Source organism: Bemisia tabaci, chromosome 1 (assembly GCF_918797505.1).
Source record: "Bemisia tabaci chromosome 1, PGI_BMITA_v3".
Classification (NCBI taxonomy): domain Eukaryota; kingdom Metazoa; phylum Arthropoda; class Insecta; order Hemiptera; family Aleyrodidae; genus Bemisia; species Bemisia tabaci.
The window spans coordinates 64,656,913-64,677,416 of record NC_092793.1 but is presented as its reverse complement, the minus strand read 5'-3'; the positions used below and the strand labels follow the sequence as shown (position 1 = coordinate 64,677,416).

At 39.5% G+C, this 20,504-nt stretch overlaps 1 protein-coding gene across 11 annotated transcripts in view; it reads left to right on the top strand.

Moving 5' to 3' along the window:
- The window catches only part of LOC109040291 (putative peptidyl-tRNA hydrolase PTRHD1), a 202,166-nt gene that overhangs the window by 175,088 nt on the left and 6,574 nt on the right, over window positions 1-20,504 (top strand). For 9 of the 11 annotated variants that reach the window (XM_072305467.1, XM_072305492.1, XM_072305489.1 and 6 more), the window contains one exon: window positions 4,175-5,836. In XM_072305467.1, the coding sequence (XP_072161568.1) occupies window positions 4,175-4,348 (174 nt within the window). In that variant the 3' untranslated portion in view covers window positions 4,349-5,836. Of the gene's footprint in view, window positions 1-4,174; window positions 5,837-20,504 lie in introns of those variants that run through there. The other 2 variants (XM_072305465.1, XM_072305458.1) reach the window with 1 other exon arrangement.

Genomic DNA, 20,504 nt, shown 5'->3' with positions numbered 1-20,504 from the left:
TCATCACTACGCGATTACAGGAGAGAGCCAAGCTTGATTTCAGGTGATCACGTTGCTTCGTGGGGACCGTCGATTGACGGGACTTGCATAGAGCGGGAAGGTGTCCTTTCCAACAATGGAAAGCCAGAGTCCTTGTCCTTCTTCAAAGAGTCCACCTTGGCAGGGGCGTCGGGTAGAAATTCTTGATCCGGGAGAGAACTGCTTCCGTGGTGAGGTCCGGGTCCGTCTTCTTCAGCGTGCTGGATACAAGTGCTTCCAAGGGGCAAGCGGCTGACGTCTTGAGCGCCGCGCAAGAGCCAAAAGGAACCGAGCGGGGACGGCCGCTAGGTGGGGGGCTCCAGGGGGAGCGGATCTGTGTTTGCCGTGGACTTTGAAAGTTGGAGTTGAATGTTGAGATTTGAACTTTATTGGTCGATAAAGGTTTGAGCAGGTCGGCCTCAATGAGTACTTCCAGAATATATATGGTTTTGGGGGTCCATCAGAGAACCGAAGCTAAAGAAAGTGAAAAATTTGGAAAATTTGCATGTGGATGGGACTCTAGGTAGCGAAGAAATATGGATGTAATGGAGATAAGTTGGAAGATAATTATGAAGGAGAGGTTGGAAACATAAAAGGGGTGTTCAAGACGAGTTATACAATGGTTAGGAACAGCACTTTCAATTTAGTAGAAGGTAAAGGACACCTTTAAGGACGCACAAATCTGGGAGGCGGGTCAAGGTGTGCAATGAGGTGGAATAATTTATTAGTTACCGCGGGCGCGCAATGTGATGGGTCGGTGAGAGGATCCTCAAGAGTGAGGGGGGGGGGGGATAAAAATGAGTATGATAAAATTTCCTAAAATTGCTCTAAGTTTGTTCGATCGGGATCGAACACTTATTAACGTCTCCAGATAATCAAATCAGAATAATACATGGATTTTCTTATGCATCACCTAAAGCGTTTGGAGCATGTATCTATGTTGCAACGTTTGCAAGTAATAGTTCAAGAACTGAAGGAGCATCAAGACTCATCTGTTCAAAATCACGAGTTGCTCCATTAAAACCCCAATCTTTGCCTCGATTGGAACTATGTGGAACTAAATTGTTGTCTGAACTCATGAAAAAAGTCATTGAATCATTAAATTATAAGCCACACAAAGTATTTCTTTGGTCCGATTCATCAATTGCACTACACTGGATTGCCAACTATCCATCAAAATGGCAACTCTTTGTAGCAAATAGAGTAACAGAAATAAAAAAAATAACACGCGAAATACATGCCAATTGGAATCACGTATCGTCAACTGATAACCCTGCCGACTTAATTTCCAGAGGAACAACCGCCAAACAATTAATCAATGACTCCTTCTGGTGGGAAGGTCCGAATTTCATCAAATTGAACGAATCTATGTGGCCAAAACCAGCAGTAAAAATACCAGAAATAATACCAGAGATGAAAAAAGTTACTTTGGTGGTATCTGTGCAAATCACTTTACCGTTTCCTTTATTCGTAAAATTTTCTGATTTAGAAAAAATTTTAAGAATTGTCAGCTACTGTTTACGATTCGTTTATAACATACGAGAAAAAATTAAGAACAACAAAAGTGGAGCAGAAACTACTTGCAATCTTCGTACCGGACAACTCTCCTCAATTGAACTTCACGAGGCATTGAAATTTTGTGTGAAAGCAGTACAAAATGAATGTTTTCAAGAAGAAAAAAACCATTTATTGCATTCTAAAGAAAAAGAATTATTCAAATCAAGCACTATTAGAACATTGCATTTGCATTTGCATTATTTATAACTGGGATCTAACGAACCTTTGCGACCGTTTTTTCCTGGAATGATCGATACGATCAAAACGAAACTGAGCATGGTTCTTCACTGCTATGAGGTCTACATCAAGTTTCCTTTTTGGCGAAAATCAGCCCATCTCTTAGTTCAGTAACGTCAAGGTCACTGGGGGATGATTTTTCGAACTCGTCCGATCTTAGTCGGTGATACCTCAAAAAACTTGTCTCGTCGTAGCCTTCGAAACAACCTATATTCTTCTACCCTCCAAAATCACCCCTTATCCAGAAAATCTCAAGTTCAAGGGGGACGATTTTCCGACCTGTCAGGCTCATTAGGCGCAACTGTTTTCGTAGAAACGATTAGTCGAAATCTACCTCTCGTTTTCACTGTGGCTGGAAAGCGTTTTTTCGTTTGAGATTTCTTAGTAGATTGAGAGCAGTCGATTTTAATTCGGTTCGTCTGATTTTTTTTTTTTTGCTTTAAGTTGTTGATAAGATATCGTAAAATCATCGTAGCGCTATGTCTCTCCTACCTATTGGGTCAATGGGCGACGTCCGTTATCGTAGTTTAAGGTATAAATATACACAATTAGGTAATTTACACAAATTTGATGTTCTACCCGGTATTAATGCCGCTAAACGTTATGGATCAGTTTCTTGCATTAACTTGAATGCATTTGGCAAATCTAGCCCCTATATCACATAGAATCACCTTTTTCACCAAAGAAGTCTAGTCCTCTGTAAAATAAATAAATAAATAAATAGATAAACAGATAAACAGATAAACAAATAAATAAGCAAACAAGCAAGCGAGCAAGCAAACAGACAAACAAACAAACAAACAAACAAACAAGAAATAAGGGGGGGGGGGGAAAATGAAGGGTAGGTGGGGGTAAAAGGCCGCATTTTTCCGTTTCAGCCGTCCGTCGGCCGTCGTATCTCGTGAAAATTTCTGGACTGTGGTAAAATATGTGCTAAAGACCCTTAGGCACAAAATGGCACACTTTCCAGAATTTTAAAAGCATTTTCGAATTTTTTTATGAATTTTTTTCAAAAATTTCGTAAATGCGGCCTCTTGCCCCAAAAATGGGGAAAGAGGCCGCATTTACGAAATTTTTGAAAAAAAAAAAAAAAAAAATTTAAAAAATAAAAATAAACGTAAAATAATAATAATAAATAATTAAAATAAACGTAAAATAATAAATAATTTAAAACGTAAAAATTTCGGAAATACATTCGAAATTCTGGAAAGTGTGCCATTTCATGCCTAAGGGTCTATAGTTGATATTTTACCACATTTCCAGCATTTCCATGCGATACGGCGGCTGACAGACGGTCGCAACGGAAAAGTGTGACCTTTTGCCTCCACCTACCCTACATTTTAGGATCTTTGGTTATTATTAATAATATTTAGTAAAATATGTAGTAAAAGATTTAGTATTGGTAGTATTAGTTGATAGATTGAGTATTAGTGCTATTTTAGTGAAGGCCGCATTCTGCCCCATCGGACCTGCGACTTTTTGCCCCATTTGATGACGTAGGTAACCATAACCTCAAAATTCAAAGAAAAGGCCATTAGCCCAAAAGTGACGGCGAGATATTCAAACCATCCTTATCATTGTTCGAACTGCAGCTCTTCCGAATTTTTCTATCAATTATAGAACTTGAAATTGACCAAAACAAAACTGGAAAAATCGATTTTTTTTCACGAAAAATTAACTTTCCTCATATTTTCGAGGGGACGCGTCCGTCAACGAACTACACCTCTAGAATGGCCGCGAGATAGCAAACCTGCGTAACGCGCAAGGGCCGGTTTTTGAAGGCAGGAGGGGGGTGGGAGCCCAAGTATAGCTAACCTCAATCTCCATTTCTGCTGCGTCTTGCCCATAAGGATTACATGTGAAAATTTCAACCTATGTAAACTTTCATTTTTTTTGAGGTTTGCTTTCAAAGTTCCTATTTTTTGAGTTAAGAAAACCTTTGGAGGTGCGATTCTTATGCAATCTTTTCATTGCTATCACTTTATTCAACAATATTCGGCAAAATGTGGGCAGCGTCTGACATGGGTTTAGATGGCAGCCTGCTGTGTGAGCCCAAGTAAACCTAACCTATATCAACTTCAAAACGTTCCGGGTCTCTAACACTGGTCGGCCATTCTAGAGGTGTAGTTCGTTGGCGTCCGTTCGGTCTGAAACTACGTCAACACAACAGCACCACCACTACCAACATAACTGACACGGTTCTGGTGCCAACCTAAACAATTTTCGGGAAAAAAGTCGGGTGTGGCCTTTTACCCCCACCTACCCAATACTAAGTCAAATGCAGTTTGGCTGAATCCGCTTATATTTGTCCATTTGTTTCGATTAATCCTGATTGCGTTTTAATTTATATGATTTTAAACAGGTCCCGAATGAAGATGCATTGCGTAAATTTGAAGCTACTTTTAAAGAAAAAAATATTGATCACAAGATTTGGGTGGAGCAACCTGAAAACATTCCGACATGTATTGCCCTCAAGCCCTACCCAAAGCAATACGTTAAAGGTTTGGTGAAAAATCTCAAACTAATGAAGGACTGATGTACTCAAATTCTTTATTCATAGAAAACTCGCCCACTATATTATGGTAGGTATCAAAAACAGGATTTTGTTCCTCAAAATTCATAACTCCCACTTGATACATGGTACTCTCAAGTAAATGAAGCCGGTTCACTGCTGTATATGAAACCTGTTTAATCCCCGATAAGTTTTCAATTTGTTGCTATTTTCGGTGGGGTCAGCATATTTAAGAGACCATTTTGAGGCATCAAAGTCCTGGCACAAATCACGAGAAAAATCACGTCGGTTTTTTGGGGGTGGACTCATAATGGGCCTGTTGCAAACTTTTGCTAGAGCAAAACTAAGAGTTGTTTCCTACAGATAATGCCTCAAAAATCACGATGAGCGCATCGGCAAAGTCTGAAATGCACTCATAACTTCACAATCTGCGTGAGAAATTTGCGATTTTTTGAGCTTCCCGCTTCGAAAACGATAATACGGTACAGGTGAACATTTTGTTAGAGGAGTCGTTCCATTGGCGGCAATACTCATCATGGCCGACGCCAGTCCGCCAAAACACGTGTGATGGGACGAGATAACACCTGAACAGGATTAAACCAGATAACAATCGGCGTGTTTACGTTCAAGTTTTCCTCGCCCGCCTTAATTGACCTTGAGTTCTCCTCGAATTACGCGAGGAACTGCGCAAGCGTCAGCCATGATGAATATTGCCGACGATGGAGCGACTCCTCTAACAATAACAAAATGTTCACCTGTGCAGTAGTATCGTTTTTGAAGCGGGAAGCTCCAAATAATGCAAATTTCTTACGCAGATTGTGAATTTATGAGTGCATTTCAGACTTTGCCGATGCGCTCATCGTGATTTTTGAGGCATTATCTATGGGAAACAACTCTTCATTCTGCTCTAGCAAAAGTTTGCAACAGGCCCATTGTTATCAATTTTTCAGACTAATGAATGATGACCATCCTACGATCTTGGTGTAAATGTTGGAAAAGTCTCAAGAAAATATGTTTTCTTATAGATTTTTTATCCCCTCACGCTCAAAAGAAGGAAGAAATTGGTTGTAGGAAATCGACACAATTTGTTGTGCATAGAGAATTTTCCACGGGTCGCGTCAGGGAAGGAAATCAGTTCTCGTTGCGACCACTGTCATTTTCTATCGTTGCCAGAGTGGAAACGCTTGATCCACTTTTGCCAAGTACAAATTTTATTTCATCGATCAGGGGCCATTCACAACATTTGTAATACTCCAAGAGGGGAGGGCTGCTAAAATGAGCAATATGCCATAATGCTTCTACGTTTTAAAGGACAGGGGCCAAGGGACCTCTTCCGTTAAAGCTTTACACCATAGGAGGGAGGGGGGGGGGTCTGCAATTTGGTGTTAAGTATCATATACACAGCTTCTTTCTTCTGATCTGGATCAAGATCAAAATCATTTTGATTCACTTACATCGTTTTTCCCTCGAAAATTTATATTCCTAATTTTCAGTAAAAAAGTGATAAGAAAACTTCTGATTGTTCTTTGTTTGCTAAAATAAAACTTGAGAAAAAACTTTCTCTCATCAAATCAATAAATGTGGACTTTTCTGGTAAAAGAGCGTATGAAACGTTAAATGCTGCTAAAATGGTGTAATTTTTACAACGTTCGCTGCAGATGATAATCATCCACACTCGATTTACTTCGCACAGTAAAGAGGGAAACCTCGGATCAGATTTAGGAAAATATTCGTAGCAGAACTGTCAGATAAGTCACTTACAACTAGAGAATTACGTTGCACAATGTTAGCAGCATTGGAAGTCTTATACGCCCTTTTACCGAAAAATGTCTCAAACTTTCATGCTCCTAATGTTTTTTAGTGTATTTTCCGAAGGAAATACACTATTGCATTCTCCCATGATGTCGAATCCAGACCTGAGACATTGTGAAGAGCACCGATCACGGGTCGTGGATCACGAAAATATATGCCATTCAAATTCATGTGTATATATATACAGGGTGTACCAAAAGTCCGTCCCACCCCTGCTAACTTTTGAACGAATTGAGCTAGGGTAATGAAACTTTGGGAATGTTCCTATCTCAAAGGGGACCATCTTTTGGGGGGGGGTCAAAATTTTGGTCCCCCCTTAGGGGGGGCGCGGGGGGCCCCCAACTTTTTTTTTTCAAATGGCAACCCCTATCTTGTGATACATCATTCGAAAGAGCATAAAAAACTAAGGATTTTGGCGCAAACCGCAGATCAACATCTTAATTTTTGACCGAGTTATGATAGGTCAAAGGTCAAATTTGACCTATTTTCAAAAAATCATAACTCCGGTTCAAATTATCGTAGAGAAAAAAATAAAACGGGAAAATTTACCAAATTGTGTCCGCTTTTAAGTAAAAATTGCAGAAATCACTTCGCTGTAATTTTAAGGGGGGGCTGGGACCCCCAAATACGTCAATTCAAAGGTCATTCAATTTTCCCGCGAAAAAAGGCAATTTCCCCTAGATTTGCCTCCACATTATCTCAGTAAGGTCAAAATTAGTTCAACATTACGTTGGTAAGTCCCCAAATTTCGGAAAAAGTTAAAAAAAAAACGAAATTTAAGGTGATTAAATTTGACCGTTTAAATTTCGTTTTTTTTTTAACTTTTTCCGAAATTTGGGGACTTGCCAACGTAATGTTGAACTAATTTTGACCTTACTGAGATAATGTGGAGGCAAATCTAGGGGAAATTGCCTTTTTTCTCGGGAAAATTGAATGACCTTTGAATTGACGTATTTGGGGGTCCGAGCCCCCCCTTAAAATTACAGCGAAGTGATTTCTGCAATTTTTACTTAAAAGCGGACACAATTTGGTAAATTTTCCCGTTTTATTTTTTTCTCTACGATAATTTGAACCGGAGTTATGATTTTTTGAAAATAGGTCAAATTTGACCTTTGACCTATCATAACTCGGTCAAAAATTAAGATGTTGATCTGCGGTTTGCGCCAAAATCCTTAGTTTTTTATGCTCTTTCGAATGATGTATCACAAGATAGGGGTTGCCATTTGAAAAAAAAAAGTTGGGGGCCCCCCGCGCCCCCCCTAAGGGGGGACCAAAATTTTGACCCCCCCAAAAGATGGTCCCCTTTGAGATAGGAACATTCCCAAAGTTTCATTACCCTAGCTCAATTCGTTCGAAAGTTAGCAGGGGTGGGACGGACTTTTGGTACACCCTGTATGTATGTATATATGTATGTATGTATTTCCGCCTTTTTAAGATTTTTCGATTTTTGAGTAGTAATATCTTTCTTACGTTGAAAGATATTTTGACCAATTTTTTTGCATTTAGGGAGACTCATTAGAACTATATTGTGTACGATATCAAAACCAGGCAGCCGATTTTGGTGGGGACGTGCGGAGAATGGCAGATAGTCGGTTGCCCAGAAAGGTATTTGATTGGGTTCCTCCCGGAAGAAGGCGGCGTGGACGTCCAGTAAAAGGTTGGCGGGAGGGAGTGGAGGGGGAGATCAGACGGTGTAATCTGCGCGATGATTTGTGGGAGGATCGATTCCGATGGCGATTTGGAGTCGCAGGGCGCTCTAGTGCGCTGAGTTAGCGGCTTGATATGTATGTATTTTTGCCTTGAGAAAATTGCATTTTTTTTTACCATCTGATAGCAATGATTTAACCAATAGTTGCAGATAAATCGTAATGCATTTGCAATAAATTGCACTATTTTAGTCCTATCGAGGTGGAACTTCTATTTTGCCAGATGCCACTTGGGACCTGTTACAAGTAACTTCTCATTAAGGCAACCTAGAACGAAGGCGGGTGCTTGCAGTCCCGTCTTATGTGGAGAGGGATCAACCAATCAATATATGGACCGTCCACGAAATTCATTCTGGGATCGCTGAATGAAGCTGATTTCACACACAGCAACTGGGGTTTGCAATTGAGTTGAGATGAGTTTAAGTAGCGCTGACGACGCCAGTTGCGGCGCAATTGCAGCTCCCTTTGGCTGTGAAAAATTTGCGTGAAAAATGTGTGAAATCTGGTTGAGATAACATAGTCGTATTTTATTAGTGGATGCGGCATGCCTTATCCAGTTGTTCGCATTCTTTTTCGTTCAAACGCATCCACCGGTGGAAGACGCCGGAAAATGTTTTAGAGCAAATGTCACGTGACTAGCATGTGATCCCTGTTAGGGCACCAGGCCTAAAATCGAGATATATCGAACTGTGACGTCATCACTGAAACGGTCTATTGGCCGGTGGTGCGGGTTGAACTCATCGATGGATGGATGTTACACTCTGTGTGAGAGAGCCGACAAAATTCGGCCCCTCGCCCGCTCTATTATTTAACGCATCGATGCGCAACACTTGACTAAATAGCCACCACTTTGAACGTGTGTCCAGCCCTTTTATTATGTTATCACCCGAAGATGCAATGGTTATGCTGGAATCTAGTAGAGTACCTTTATAGACAGAGTATGGCCATTCGTATCTTTTTACTACAGGAAAACTGTTCCGCTTTTTGATTGGTCAACGAGTTTTTAGGCTCCATGATGCTCTTACGGCCGTAAATAAACAAACAAGATGGCGACTCACCGTAACATTGATAATAAGCTGAATTTGACAAAAATTTCAATTATACGGCAGTAAAAATTTAAACTAGTATATCTACGAATAACACACGAAAAACACACGAAAACATTGTTAAATCGCCTTTCACCTTTATCACAGGAGTATGTAAGCTGTGCATAACCTCAATCTTTTTTTTTTTTTTTTTTTTTTTTTATTTTTATTTTTTTTTTATTGAGAGTATAGTGGCTTCTATTCCTTTAGGAATCTACAGCCATCTATAGGCACTATTTATTGTCCGAAGACATCAGGGAGTTTGGTAGACATCCATGCTCGGGCTTACAAATTTTCACGGATTGAGGCCGAGCGAATTCTGCTTACAGATCCACTCGTCAGTTCCATGAAAATTTGTCGCCACCACCGGGATTCGAACCGGGACCTATTGACCTAGAGTCAGACGCGCTAACCCAAAGACATAAAGACGGAGCGCTCGTATCTAAAAGCACGGGGAAAAAGTGAAGCTAGGTTCGGCGCTGCGCGCTTGTGTGAGTGTGTAAATGAGCGCGGGAATCCATGGCGGCAAACGGAAATTTGATTTGAACTTGTCCTCTTGATTTTTGCACATTTCTTCTTTGAAACGTATTTTAAATTCCTAAAACGAATATACTAAGAAAGTTCGGTCTGCGTCCTAATATAATACACCTACTTTTGCTCGGTAACAGGCAGTAATCTCACATAAAGTTAGTTTTTCTTCTGCTCATGGTGGTTCTGCAGGTTCAAACAGGCCGTTACAGTTCTAGATCAACGTTACTCCCAAATGAAATTAATCGGTCGACGACGGACTGAAACTAACCTAAAGTTAAAAAAATATGAGTGTGTACCTGAATTTGGGCAAAAATCAACCTAAAATACTTTGTTTCCGCAATTTTATTTATTAGTTCCCGCCCTCTATTTGAATTCAAACTTGTCCCGATTTCGCCGCCAATCCTCTAGCCAATAGTAGAGGTGATTGAAAAGAAGCTCTAGAAGCTTCATTTTTTGCTTTTAGTGCTCCGTCTTTATGTCTTTGCGCTAACCACTAGGCCAACCTGGCCGGCAACCTCAATCTTGCTTGCTGATAACGGCCATCTTGTTTGTTTATTTACGACCGTAAGAACATCGTGTCAGCCTATTTTCACGCGACGAATGAAAAACCGGAACAGGAATGGCCCTACTCTGTCTATAAAGGTAATTCTAGAATTTAGTGACCATCTACCAGTGTAAACAAAAACAGCACAATAATAATTAGGAAGTTTTAGCGGCGCGTAGTAAGAAATTTTTTCGCGTAGGGAGCGCCACCGCTGTGTTTTGATTTTTTGGTCCACACTTTTAGAGTCCGTACAGCTCCACGTGGGTCCGTGAGCTTTTGTGAAAATTGAAGGAATTTCTGTTAAAATCGAAGAGTGATAAGTTCTATCTTTCGCATTCTTCTTTCTATTAACACTGAAAAAGACGTGAAAAGTAATATCTGAAGCTCTGAAACTTGGTCTTAGACAAAAGTAGGGTTAAGCGTGATGACCTTGATGCAACCAGTCGCGAGTGATCGCTCTCAGCAGTTGCAGACATCTCTCTCACACCGTGAGCTATCTCTCTCGCACTTACAGATATCCCATGAGAGAAACTGGAATCAAGTTACAGCTTTTATTATTAAACTTTCTAAGCTCACGTTTGTTTCTAAGCATTCCAGTCGTATGCTGCTGGAACTTACAAGTCTTAGAACTTAATATATCTATTGTGATATTTAAATAATCACTGCTTTCGGAGCCAGATTTTCGCAATCTAACGTGGTGGATTTTTTCGGGACTACAGCTGAAGATTCACGTAACTATTCTAAACGGTTTGGACGAAAAATCGTCTAAAATTGCTTACTTGAAGATCCTAATGGTCAATATCCCGAAATCACATTTTCAATTAAGTTAACATAAGTGCTTCTTTCACTTATTGAGTCGAGAAAATTACTTTTAAACAAATAATACACTACGCACTCAATTTTTTAGTTGAACCAAAACCAGTTTTTTAAATTGTTCATCTGTTTCCGCATCCAACGAGTGGTCCATTACGCTAGGGAACCATTAGAGCTATCAACGATTGAAGTTTCCGCTCGACGCGCGCCGACTGATTTTCGCGCGTCAAATTATGGTTTCAATCCGGATTTGGGTGTTCATTAATGAGATTAAATTTTCAAACCGTGCAGAATACATTTTGAGGGATTTTTCAGGGTCGCTGAGTTCTTATCTCACAGGTGCTTCAAAAAAAATTCATTTGTTTCAAATTACAGCTTCGGATGGCTCACCGAGCGCCATCCGACCGGCCGCTCGGTGGGCCTTTAAAGTCACGCAACGAAAAAAAATCCATTTTTGGGAAGTATCGTGATTTCTGAACTCAGCGACCCTCAAGAATCCCTAGAAATGTATTTTGCACGGTTTGAACATTTAATTTGAGTTAATAACACCCAAATCCGGCGTTGGAACCATAATGGGCCTGTTGCTCCATTTTTTTTTTCTTTCTTTAATCGAAAGAACTAAGGCTCCTGATGTCACAGGGATTTTCCCGGAGTTTTTTAATCACCGGAAACTCCCAAAAAATCAAATTAAAAACGCCTCAAAATTCGGATTTTCAAAACGGTCACTTTCACACGGTAACGGATCCGCCATACTTGTGACGTGAAATGGTTCGACAGACCTGGTCTTTTGTTCTCCCAGTGATCAACTGGAGATAACTTTCCTATCACTCTGCCGTTTGATCAATGTAAAAATTTCGAAAAAATCTTCAAACATATCGAATTGTAGTGAGGTTTTGCCGTGTTCTTATGGAGATTTTTATGGCTATCGAGCGATTTTTTATATGTGTGAGTGCGCTCCCATAAGATCGCTTATTGTATTAGTGTGTATTTTACACGAATTTTTCGAGACTGTCGATAGTCGCTGTTCAATATATCGATACGTCCATTCAATTCTAGACCTACCAACCCTTTCCTACAAAATACCCTATTCTTTCTGAGTTTCCGTAGCTTTGCCTTCTTTAACTCCGTTTTTAAGTAAACTGTATTAATTATCTGAAGTTCTTTATATCTTAAAGCTTCAATTTCCAATTTGAATTTCCTAACTTTTTCACCATTTTCCTTATAAAACAAAATCTACATATATTTGCGTACTTATTTTCCCCCTTGTGTTTAGCGCTTGTTTCATTTGTGGGTTAGCTTTACCTAATACTCACAATGGCGGATTGTTTACGTTCAATTTTATAGTTGAACATTTTCCAATTATTTCCTTTAAATCTTTTCGAAATAGTCCCAAAATGACTTATCACTCTTTAAATCAGTAATTCACCCCTTCAACTTAACATTAACTGTCGGTATGTTCTGTTGAGCAGTTATGTAAATATAAAACGGTTTTATTTGTAAGTCAATTTTTTTTGTATGTGAACAATAACTGAATGTCCAGAATTCTAAACATCTGACTTTATCTCAAGTATATGTAGGAAATATTTATCAAGGTCAGAGTTTGTGAATCCTCGGCAGCAGTTAATGAATTTCCCCTAAGTAACAACTTCGCTCAACAAAGTTTGGTAAGTAAATACAGCTCAGATCCACCATCGTACCTACACATACAATCATTACTTAGTCCAAAATCAGTGTGAGTAATGTTTTGAGGGTAAAGTGTTCTCTATTCTCCAAAATTTGTTAGCAGGGGTGCAAATAGTGTGGAGGCTGTGAGGTACTTGTTATTTTTCTAGATTTTTCAGATTTGCAATTTTTGTGGAATACTTACTGTGACTTTGGCACACATTCTAAAATTAACAAGAAATTCCACAAAAGTTTGATCAGCGCGTTGTGCTGACCTTCTTGCGAGAACCTAGCGCGAAGCTGAAAATTGCAGAGGCATGAAACAATTTTCACTTTGGTTTGTGAGATTATCTTATAAAATTGGCATCCTCATATTTGTCCGACTTTTACCAAAATTATCTCTCCCATCACCATATAGCAACAAAATTAGCATAAACATTCTTGATAAGAGGTGGCATAGTATCCAGAGACCCCTGAGAGTCTTGTATTAAATACTAATGATGCTCCTCTGGAAGAATTAAAAATCGACCATTCTAAACTACATACTTATATCAACAGCTCTTGCTGACGATAACCTGCTACCTTCATCAACTTAATCTGAGGTTTAGAAAAATAGTTAAGCCGACTAATCATTCAGCCGATTAATCATTTCCATGCAAACAGTCAACCTTGTATTAATTGAGGAATGATAAATGCAGTTTTTACTATGCCTTAGAATTATTACCATATATCTTACCATTTGGAGTCAGGAAATAAAAATAATTGCTTCATTGTTTTTATTTTTATTGGCCAACTAAGTTCACAGTGGAACTTTCGTCTACTTGGTGGTAATGAAGGTAAATATTTATTCTTCTCTTATTTGGATGAGAATTACCTACATCAAATATGACATACTGTGACACTGGGTGCCGCTTACTCCACTGATATTGCAACGATACTGGAAAAGGTCATAACTCAGGTAAGGGTGTTATCTTGCGAGCTATAGAGCCAGGAATTAGTCATATTTCGATCCTTTGAGATTCTTTCATCATTCAGAAATAAAAAACTAAAGTCAGCTTGAACAGGGCACATTTCTAGGAAGGAATGTGACGGATAATTTATAACTCATCGTCATCTCACTTATCAAACAATGCTGCGCGTCCTCATCTTGATGACAGCAGGCGAAGATTTGAAATGTGTGCTACAGATTCGGTAGGTAGTCGCCTGGCAAAAGTGGTAGAGGTGTCGTCAGCTAAGTTGACGGTTGTTTACTTTCGGTTTGCAAGTGCCAACAGGGACCAGTTCCATAGGACCCTGGACTCCCGTAAGAGTCAATGTAAAAATTCGTGAGCAGGTACTAGTGCTGCTATCTCGCGTAGGACCCTCGCAACTCACTGCTGTTATCAGTTGTTGGACTTCATTAAAATCCTAGAGTCCCTTTATACCCAGAGTTAAGACAACTCACTTTTGGTTGGGCCAGGATTGGGCTGAAAGTGGCCTAAAAAAAAATCCAATTCTGATTGGTTCTCGCTCATGGAAGCCGAAAAGAGTGCACCAAGATGGCGGTACCTCGAATGTGAACAAGAATAATGAAAATATTACCTAATTGTGGTTTATCAAGAGTAAATTGTTATTTCCATCGGTCCAAAATGAAAATAGATTAAGAAATTATTCACAAACCAATCCCATTTTCTTATTAATTGATCAATTTGTTGATGTTGTTGTTTTTGTGTGACAGACATCGCAGGATTCCTGATCCTTATCCCTCAATATCGTTCGTTTGGGTGCACTCGTTTCGGCCTCCATGGCCAGCCAAGGCCGGCTGCCAGTCAGCTGATAATCGAGTTGTCTTAACTCTGGGTATAAAGGGACTCTATAAAATCCGTAGGATCGCGTATAACTACAAAAAATCGAATTTTTCACCCTCTACTCACATGCGACGGGTCGTTTGAACGAAAGGGGTCGAAAAACGCCAAAAACATACTTATTTTTCAAGAATTCAGCCGCCTTATGTGTTATTTTTCAATCTTCGGCTTAACCTCACTTTTGGAGCGGGCGATTGATGAGTCGAGGTCAAAGACATAAAGACGGAGTGCTACCCAAGTAGCAGTGATCGCGATAAATAGCGATTTTATCGGTTGATTATGGCGATTATATCGGTGGCAATTTATCGCAATATTATCGAATAAAAAATTGCGATATATGACGATTAAATCGCTACACATTGCAATTTTTGGTTCAATAAAATTGCGATCAATTTTCGTCGATAAAATCGAGATTAAATTGCCACGTATCGCGATTTTTGTTGCGATAATATCGCGATAAATTGCCGGGCGATAAAATCGCGATTTTATTGCAACAAGACCGAGGATAATCGCTCAGATGTTGATGATCTTAGCGATTTTATCGCCGACAAAATCGCAAGAAATCGCGATTTTTCCGTTGAAAAATGCTACTTGGGTAAAAGCAAAAAATGAAGCTTCTTTTCAACCACCTCTACTATTGGCTAGAAGATTGGCGGCGAAATTGGGACAAGTTTGAAATTCAAATGTAGGGCGGGAACTAAATAAAATTGCGGAAACAAAGTATTCTAGGTTGATTTTTGCCAAAGACATAAAGACGGAGTGCTCGTATCTAAAAGCACGGGGAAAAAGTGAAGCCTGGTTTGGCGCTGGGTGCTTGTGTGAGTGTGTAAATGAGCGCGGGAATCCATGGCGGCAAACGGAAATTTGATTTGAACTTGTCCTCTTGATTTTTCCACATTTCTTCTTCGAAACGTATTTTAAATGCCGAAAACGAATATATTAAGAAATTTTGGTCTGCGTCCTATTATATTACATCTACTTTTGCTCGGTAACAGGCAGTAATCTCAGATAAATTTAGTTTTTCTTCTGCTCATGGTGGTTCTGCAGGTTCAAACAGGTCGTTACAGTTCTAGATGACCGTTACTCCCAAATGAAATTAATCGGTCGACGACGGACCTAAGCTAACCTAAAGTTAAAGAAATATGAGTGGGTAAGTGAATTTGGGCAAAAATCAACCTAGAATACTTTGTTTCCGCAATTATTTTATTCAGTTCCCGCCCTACATTTGAATTCAAACTTGTCCCGATTTCGCCGCCAATCCTCTAGCCAATAGTAGAGGTGGTTGAAAAGAAGCTTCATTTTTTGCTTTTAGCCCTCCGTCTTTATGTCTTTAATTTTTGCCCAATTTCACTTACCCTCTCATATTTTTTTAACTTTAGGTTAGTTTTGGTCCGTCGTCGACGGATTAATTTCATTTGGGGGTAACGGTCATCTAGGACTATAACGGCATGTTTGAACCGACAGGACCACCATGAGCAGAAGAGAAATTAACTTTATCTGAGATTACTGCCTGTTACCGAGCAAAAGTAGGTGTATTATTATAGGACGCAGTCCCAGCTTTCTTAATATATTCGTTTTAGGCATTTAAAATACGTTTAGAAGAAGAAATGTGGAAAAAGCAAGAGGACAAGTTCAAATCAAATTTCCGTTTGCCGCCATGGATTCCCGCGCTCATTTACACACTCACACAAGCACCCAACGCCAAACCAGGCTTCACTTTTTCCCCATGCTTTTAGATACGAGCACTCCGTCTTTATGTCTTTGGTCGAGGTTCGGGGGGAAGGATCCTCTGAGTTGACTAGGGTCCTACGCGAGAATGCGGTGCAATCACCCGCTCACAATAGAACGGCGTCCTATATAGAACTCGTCCCTGGCGCCAACGACGAATTTGGGCATTTGAACAAAGCGGCGTTCGCTACTCTCCACACTGAAAACATCAGTCTCATGATCGTATCGTAAAAAAAATACTTATCAGTTATGATTTGCGACTTTTTTGTGGTTGTGATTTCTGTGAGGCTAAAAATTAAAGTATTACAAGGTTTGAAAGTGATTAAAAACTTATGTAAGCTTGTGTTCTTGCTTCTGAGAGAGTCAGATGTTTTCATGTGGATAGTAGTGACGCGAAAACGCCTGCAAACCGAAAGTTAACAACTGTCAACTCAAGGCGGATAAAGAATGGTGGTCGCATCCCGTACCCTCTTGACGTCACGATTGTAAACAAACCAAGCTGCGGTGAGGAGGTTACAGACTTATACCATGCTTATACGCGCTGCACTCTGACGCTGCAGGGTATCGTAGCCACTTTATCGTAGCCACTCGTATTTCTGGCGTTGATTGCCCGAATTTAAAGTGTTTCTGCGGTGTATTTGATATTGCTATTTTTATCAGTGAATAATTTAAAAACCGTGTTCAATGGAATTCGTGAGGTTTTTTTTTTTTTTTTTTTTTTTAATTTTTTTTTAATATTTCTTATTTTTTCCATGGGTACCTAATTGCCAATATAATTTTTTGGGGGATCCCCCGAACCCCCTTGCCTGATGGGAGCCCTCCCTTCGTTTTATAAAAATCCCCGACCCCCCTTCCGTTTTTCCAATTTTCACAATTGCCTCCCCAATTTCCGAAAGTAAAAATTTCTCCTGGAAGCATCAAAGAGAAGAATGATTGGACGTTATTTCCAAATTTCTAAGGAAAAACTACCGCATTACAGCTCTCAAAATCCAAAATATACTAAGTCCAAAATGATAGGTCCAGTTTCGTCAGAAAGTTGCACATGTCCGTTAAGAAACGAGCCCATCGGGTACATTTCTTTAAACAAAAATTTCAGCCAGAAATATTAAACATAAGAATGATTGTAACTTCCTTGCCTATTCTCAGTAAAAATTAACTCGGAATACGATCAGAAAGCGTTTCATCAGGAAGGAAAACTCATAATTCCGTTTGGAAGTTGTATGAGCCTCGCGCCGCACTATGGTCCAATAGCCCGATTTAAGCGGCAATAAATCGGAAAAATGAAGTTTGGAAAAAGTTTGATTTCAATACGTAGATCGATAGTACATACTGTAAAGAAGACTCCTGTAAAATATCATCTAGATTGAAACACTAATAAAGATGTGACAAGCCTGGGAAGTGTGGCGCGCGGAGCTTTTTTGAGTACGCTTCCAGTTACCGAGCGGCAGTGCTGTGTTTAAGGGCTTGTTTTCGTTGTTTCACCGTAACTGAAAGTGTTTGGGTACTTGATTTACAAAATATAAGGTAATTTCTAGATGTGCCATGCTGAAACAATTCTTTTTTATCATGTCTAATGCTCTAGATTAACCCTTAGACATAGTCAGTTTTTTCAATAAAATCGCAAAAGTATGACCCAAAAAATATACTTTGCACCTCTGAGCACCTCGTAATTTTACTCGGAAGTTATTGTCATGACTCTAGACTACCTTTTAGTCTGAGTGGCAGATCCATAGTCCACCATAGCCTCAAGTTATTTCTCATGAAAAATGACGTTTTCGCGTTTCTTAGCAGTCACTACTATTAGCTATCATATGCCATTGACCATGCATTTTATCATGTTCCACTCTCATATTCTATCAAAACAGATGCCTTAGAGCCTAAATTTACCCAGGCAGAATAATAGGAGTTGATGGGGCTGATCGGAAGGAATTGAAACTTATGCTCAAGAACAGCGAAGAATCGCCTCGGGCGGCCACTTTAAAGGTCCCGGAAAAGTTTTACTTTCTCGCTCCCCTAGGGTAGAGAGGAAGTATTGTCATCCTCCAAGAAAAAAAAAAAAAAAGTTGAAATTTCATCATTTCTAGACGTTTTAAGGTCCCAGGAGTCAAAATAACCATACTTGAAAAAATGTGTGTCCGTCCGTCCGACGTCCCCCAAATCTGTCTACAGCGATATCTCAGAATCTATCTGTTCGATTTCATTCAAAATTCTCACAGAACACCATATTTATGGTCTCCTTATGTACGTCAAACGATTTTGGGGTATGCTAAAATTTGGGGGGGGGCTAGGGTCAAATTGGGTTAAAGGTCCATTTTCAGCAAAATCACACGGAAAGCTCATTTTGAGGGACTGTAAATTTTGAAAAATGCCTTTAATTCTTTAAAAGTGGGCATCAAGCACATCACCTGGGTCATTAATTTAAGTTCCTAAAAGATCTTTGGACTAAACTCAAAATTCAAGGGATTACGAGGCCCAAAAGTAGGGCACTTTGCTCCGCGACATCACACAAACAACTCATTTTCAAAGACTGTAAATTTGAAAAAAAATGCCTTTCATTTCTTCGAAAGTTGGCATAAGAGCACCACCTGGTTCAATAATGTAAGTTCCTATGAGGTCTTTGGACTAAACTAAAAATTGAAGGGTTACGCGTCATATAGCGAGGAGAGCACTTCGGTCACACGGAGAGCTCATGGGCTGTAGATTTTGAGAAAAATGCCTTTAATTCTTTGAAAGTTGGCTCAAAAGCACCATCTAAGTCATTAATTTAAGTTCCTAAAGGATTCTTGGACTAATCTCATAATTGCAGAGGGGCCGATAGGAAACGCTCAATTCTCTGACAAATGAGTCGGAACGCTTCTAGATAATAGCAGCAAATGCTTTGAGTCAGGTGAAACCCAGGAATTCAAATGCATTATATAATGCATCATATACTATTTCCAAAATTACTCCGTAGGTATACACCAAGCAAAATTAGATAACTAATTAGGTATGTACTCACATTACATAGGTACTATGAATCATCAAGCTAACGCCAAGAACTGACACTTAGATCTTTATTAAAATCTAATATGTTTGTTGTTAATGAATTTAGAATCCCGGCAGATTCCATCTTTTGCGGTTCCTTTTTACGAGGTACTAAGCACAAATATAATAATTCGGCACAAATATGACTGATTTAATGCTTGTTATTAAAGGAGGTTATAATTGTTATAACCTGAGGTTTGTTGACGTTTGTCGACAGCAGCAAGGAGATGGCGCTCTCTATTGTTTTCGCTTTGAATTACGGGGATACGGGGTCAGGAGATGGCGCTCTTGGCGGGCGTGTGGTGAACCTTCCAGCAGGTAGATTCGCCCGCCAAATTTAAAATTTGGGAGATGCTAAGCGAAAACCGTTTAGTTTTAAGACTATTTAAACATCGAATAGTCATTCTACCCATTAAAGTAGATATTTGATGGCTTTTGACCGTGCTTAAGGAGAGATTATAATATAAAATCGTATCTGAAGTATGATGTCAATGAATCTAATGGATCCTAATGAATCGTAGAAAAGCTAAGATTTTTACGGATCGCCGTCTTTGACAGGAGACTTTGTTAATCAATTACATATTTAATTGAAGATGCCTCATAAAATCAACAAGTCGAGTCCGAATAATGATTTCATCACATATTGCGAAGACATTTACAATAAAGTTCAGTGGTTTGAATAAAAATTTCATAACTATTATCCTGCGATCAAAATTCCAATCAAACTTTTTGATTTTGTAAAATTGGCAGTATTTTTCTAAATATTCCAGTAAAAGTGTCTATGCAGGCGCGGAGCGCCGGCAAAAGCGAGAAAGTGTTGTGCGATTCTCGCACCATGTCGGGGGCGAAGCCCCCCCATATGCCGGCGCGAGGCGCCGGTATTTTTGACGTTTTACCATGTTTCAAACACATAATCTATCAGAATGGATACATGTAGGCTCAAGTTTAGCTTGGCAGATGAAAACGCGTTCAAACGGTTGATCGGTAGGACTTGAAAGTAAGGCTCCCAAGCGATGAAATCGTCTTAGGAAGCTACTTTGAGGTCCCGCAATTTTTTTTTTGTTTTTTTGACGTTTACCCATGTATCAAACACATAGTCTATCAAAATGGATATATTTAAGCTTAAGTTCAGCTTGGCAGACGAAAACAAGTTCAAACGGCTGATCGGTGGAACTTGAAAGTAGGCCTCCGCAGCCATGAAACTTTGAAGTATTATCCTGAGCTGTCTTTTTCAAGTTCCCTTGACGGTGGTGTTCGACGAAGTTCTACTTTTAGCTTCTTACAGTCCATCCAATGTAAAATTTAATTGTGAAGCAAAAAAAAAAAAAAAAAAAAAAAAAAAAAAAAATTCCTCCGAGGATCGAGCCCGGGACCTAAGATTTGCGGGTTAGACACGGCGTCCACCACACCACCGCGGAACCGTTGATGGTT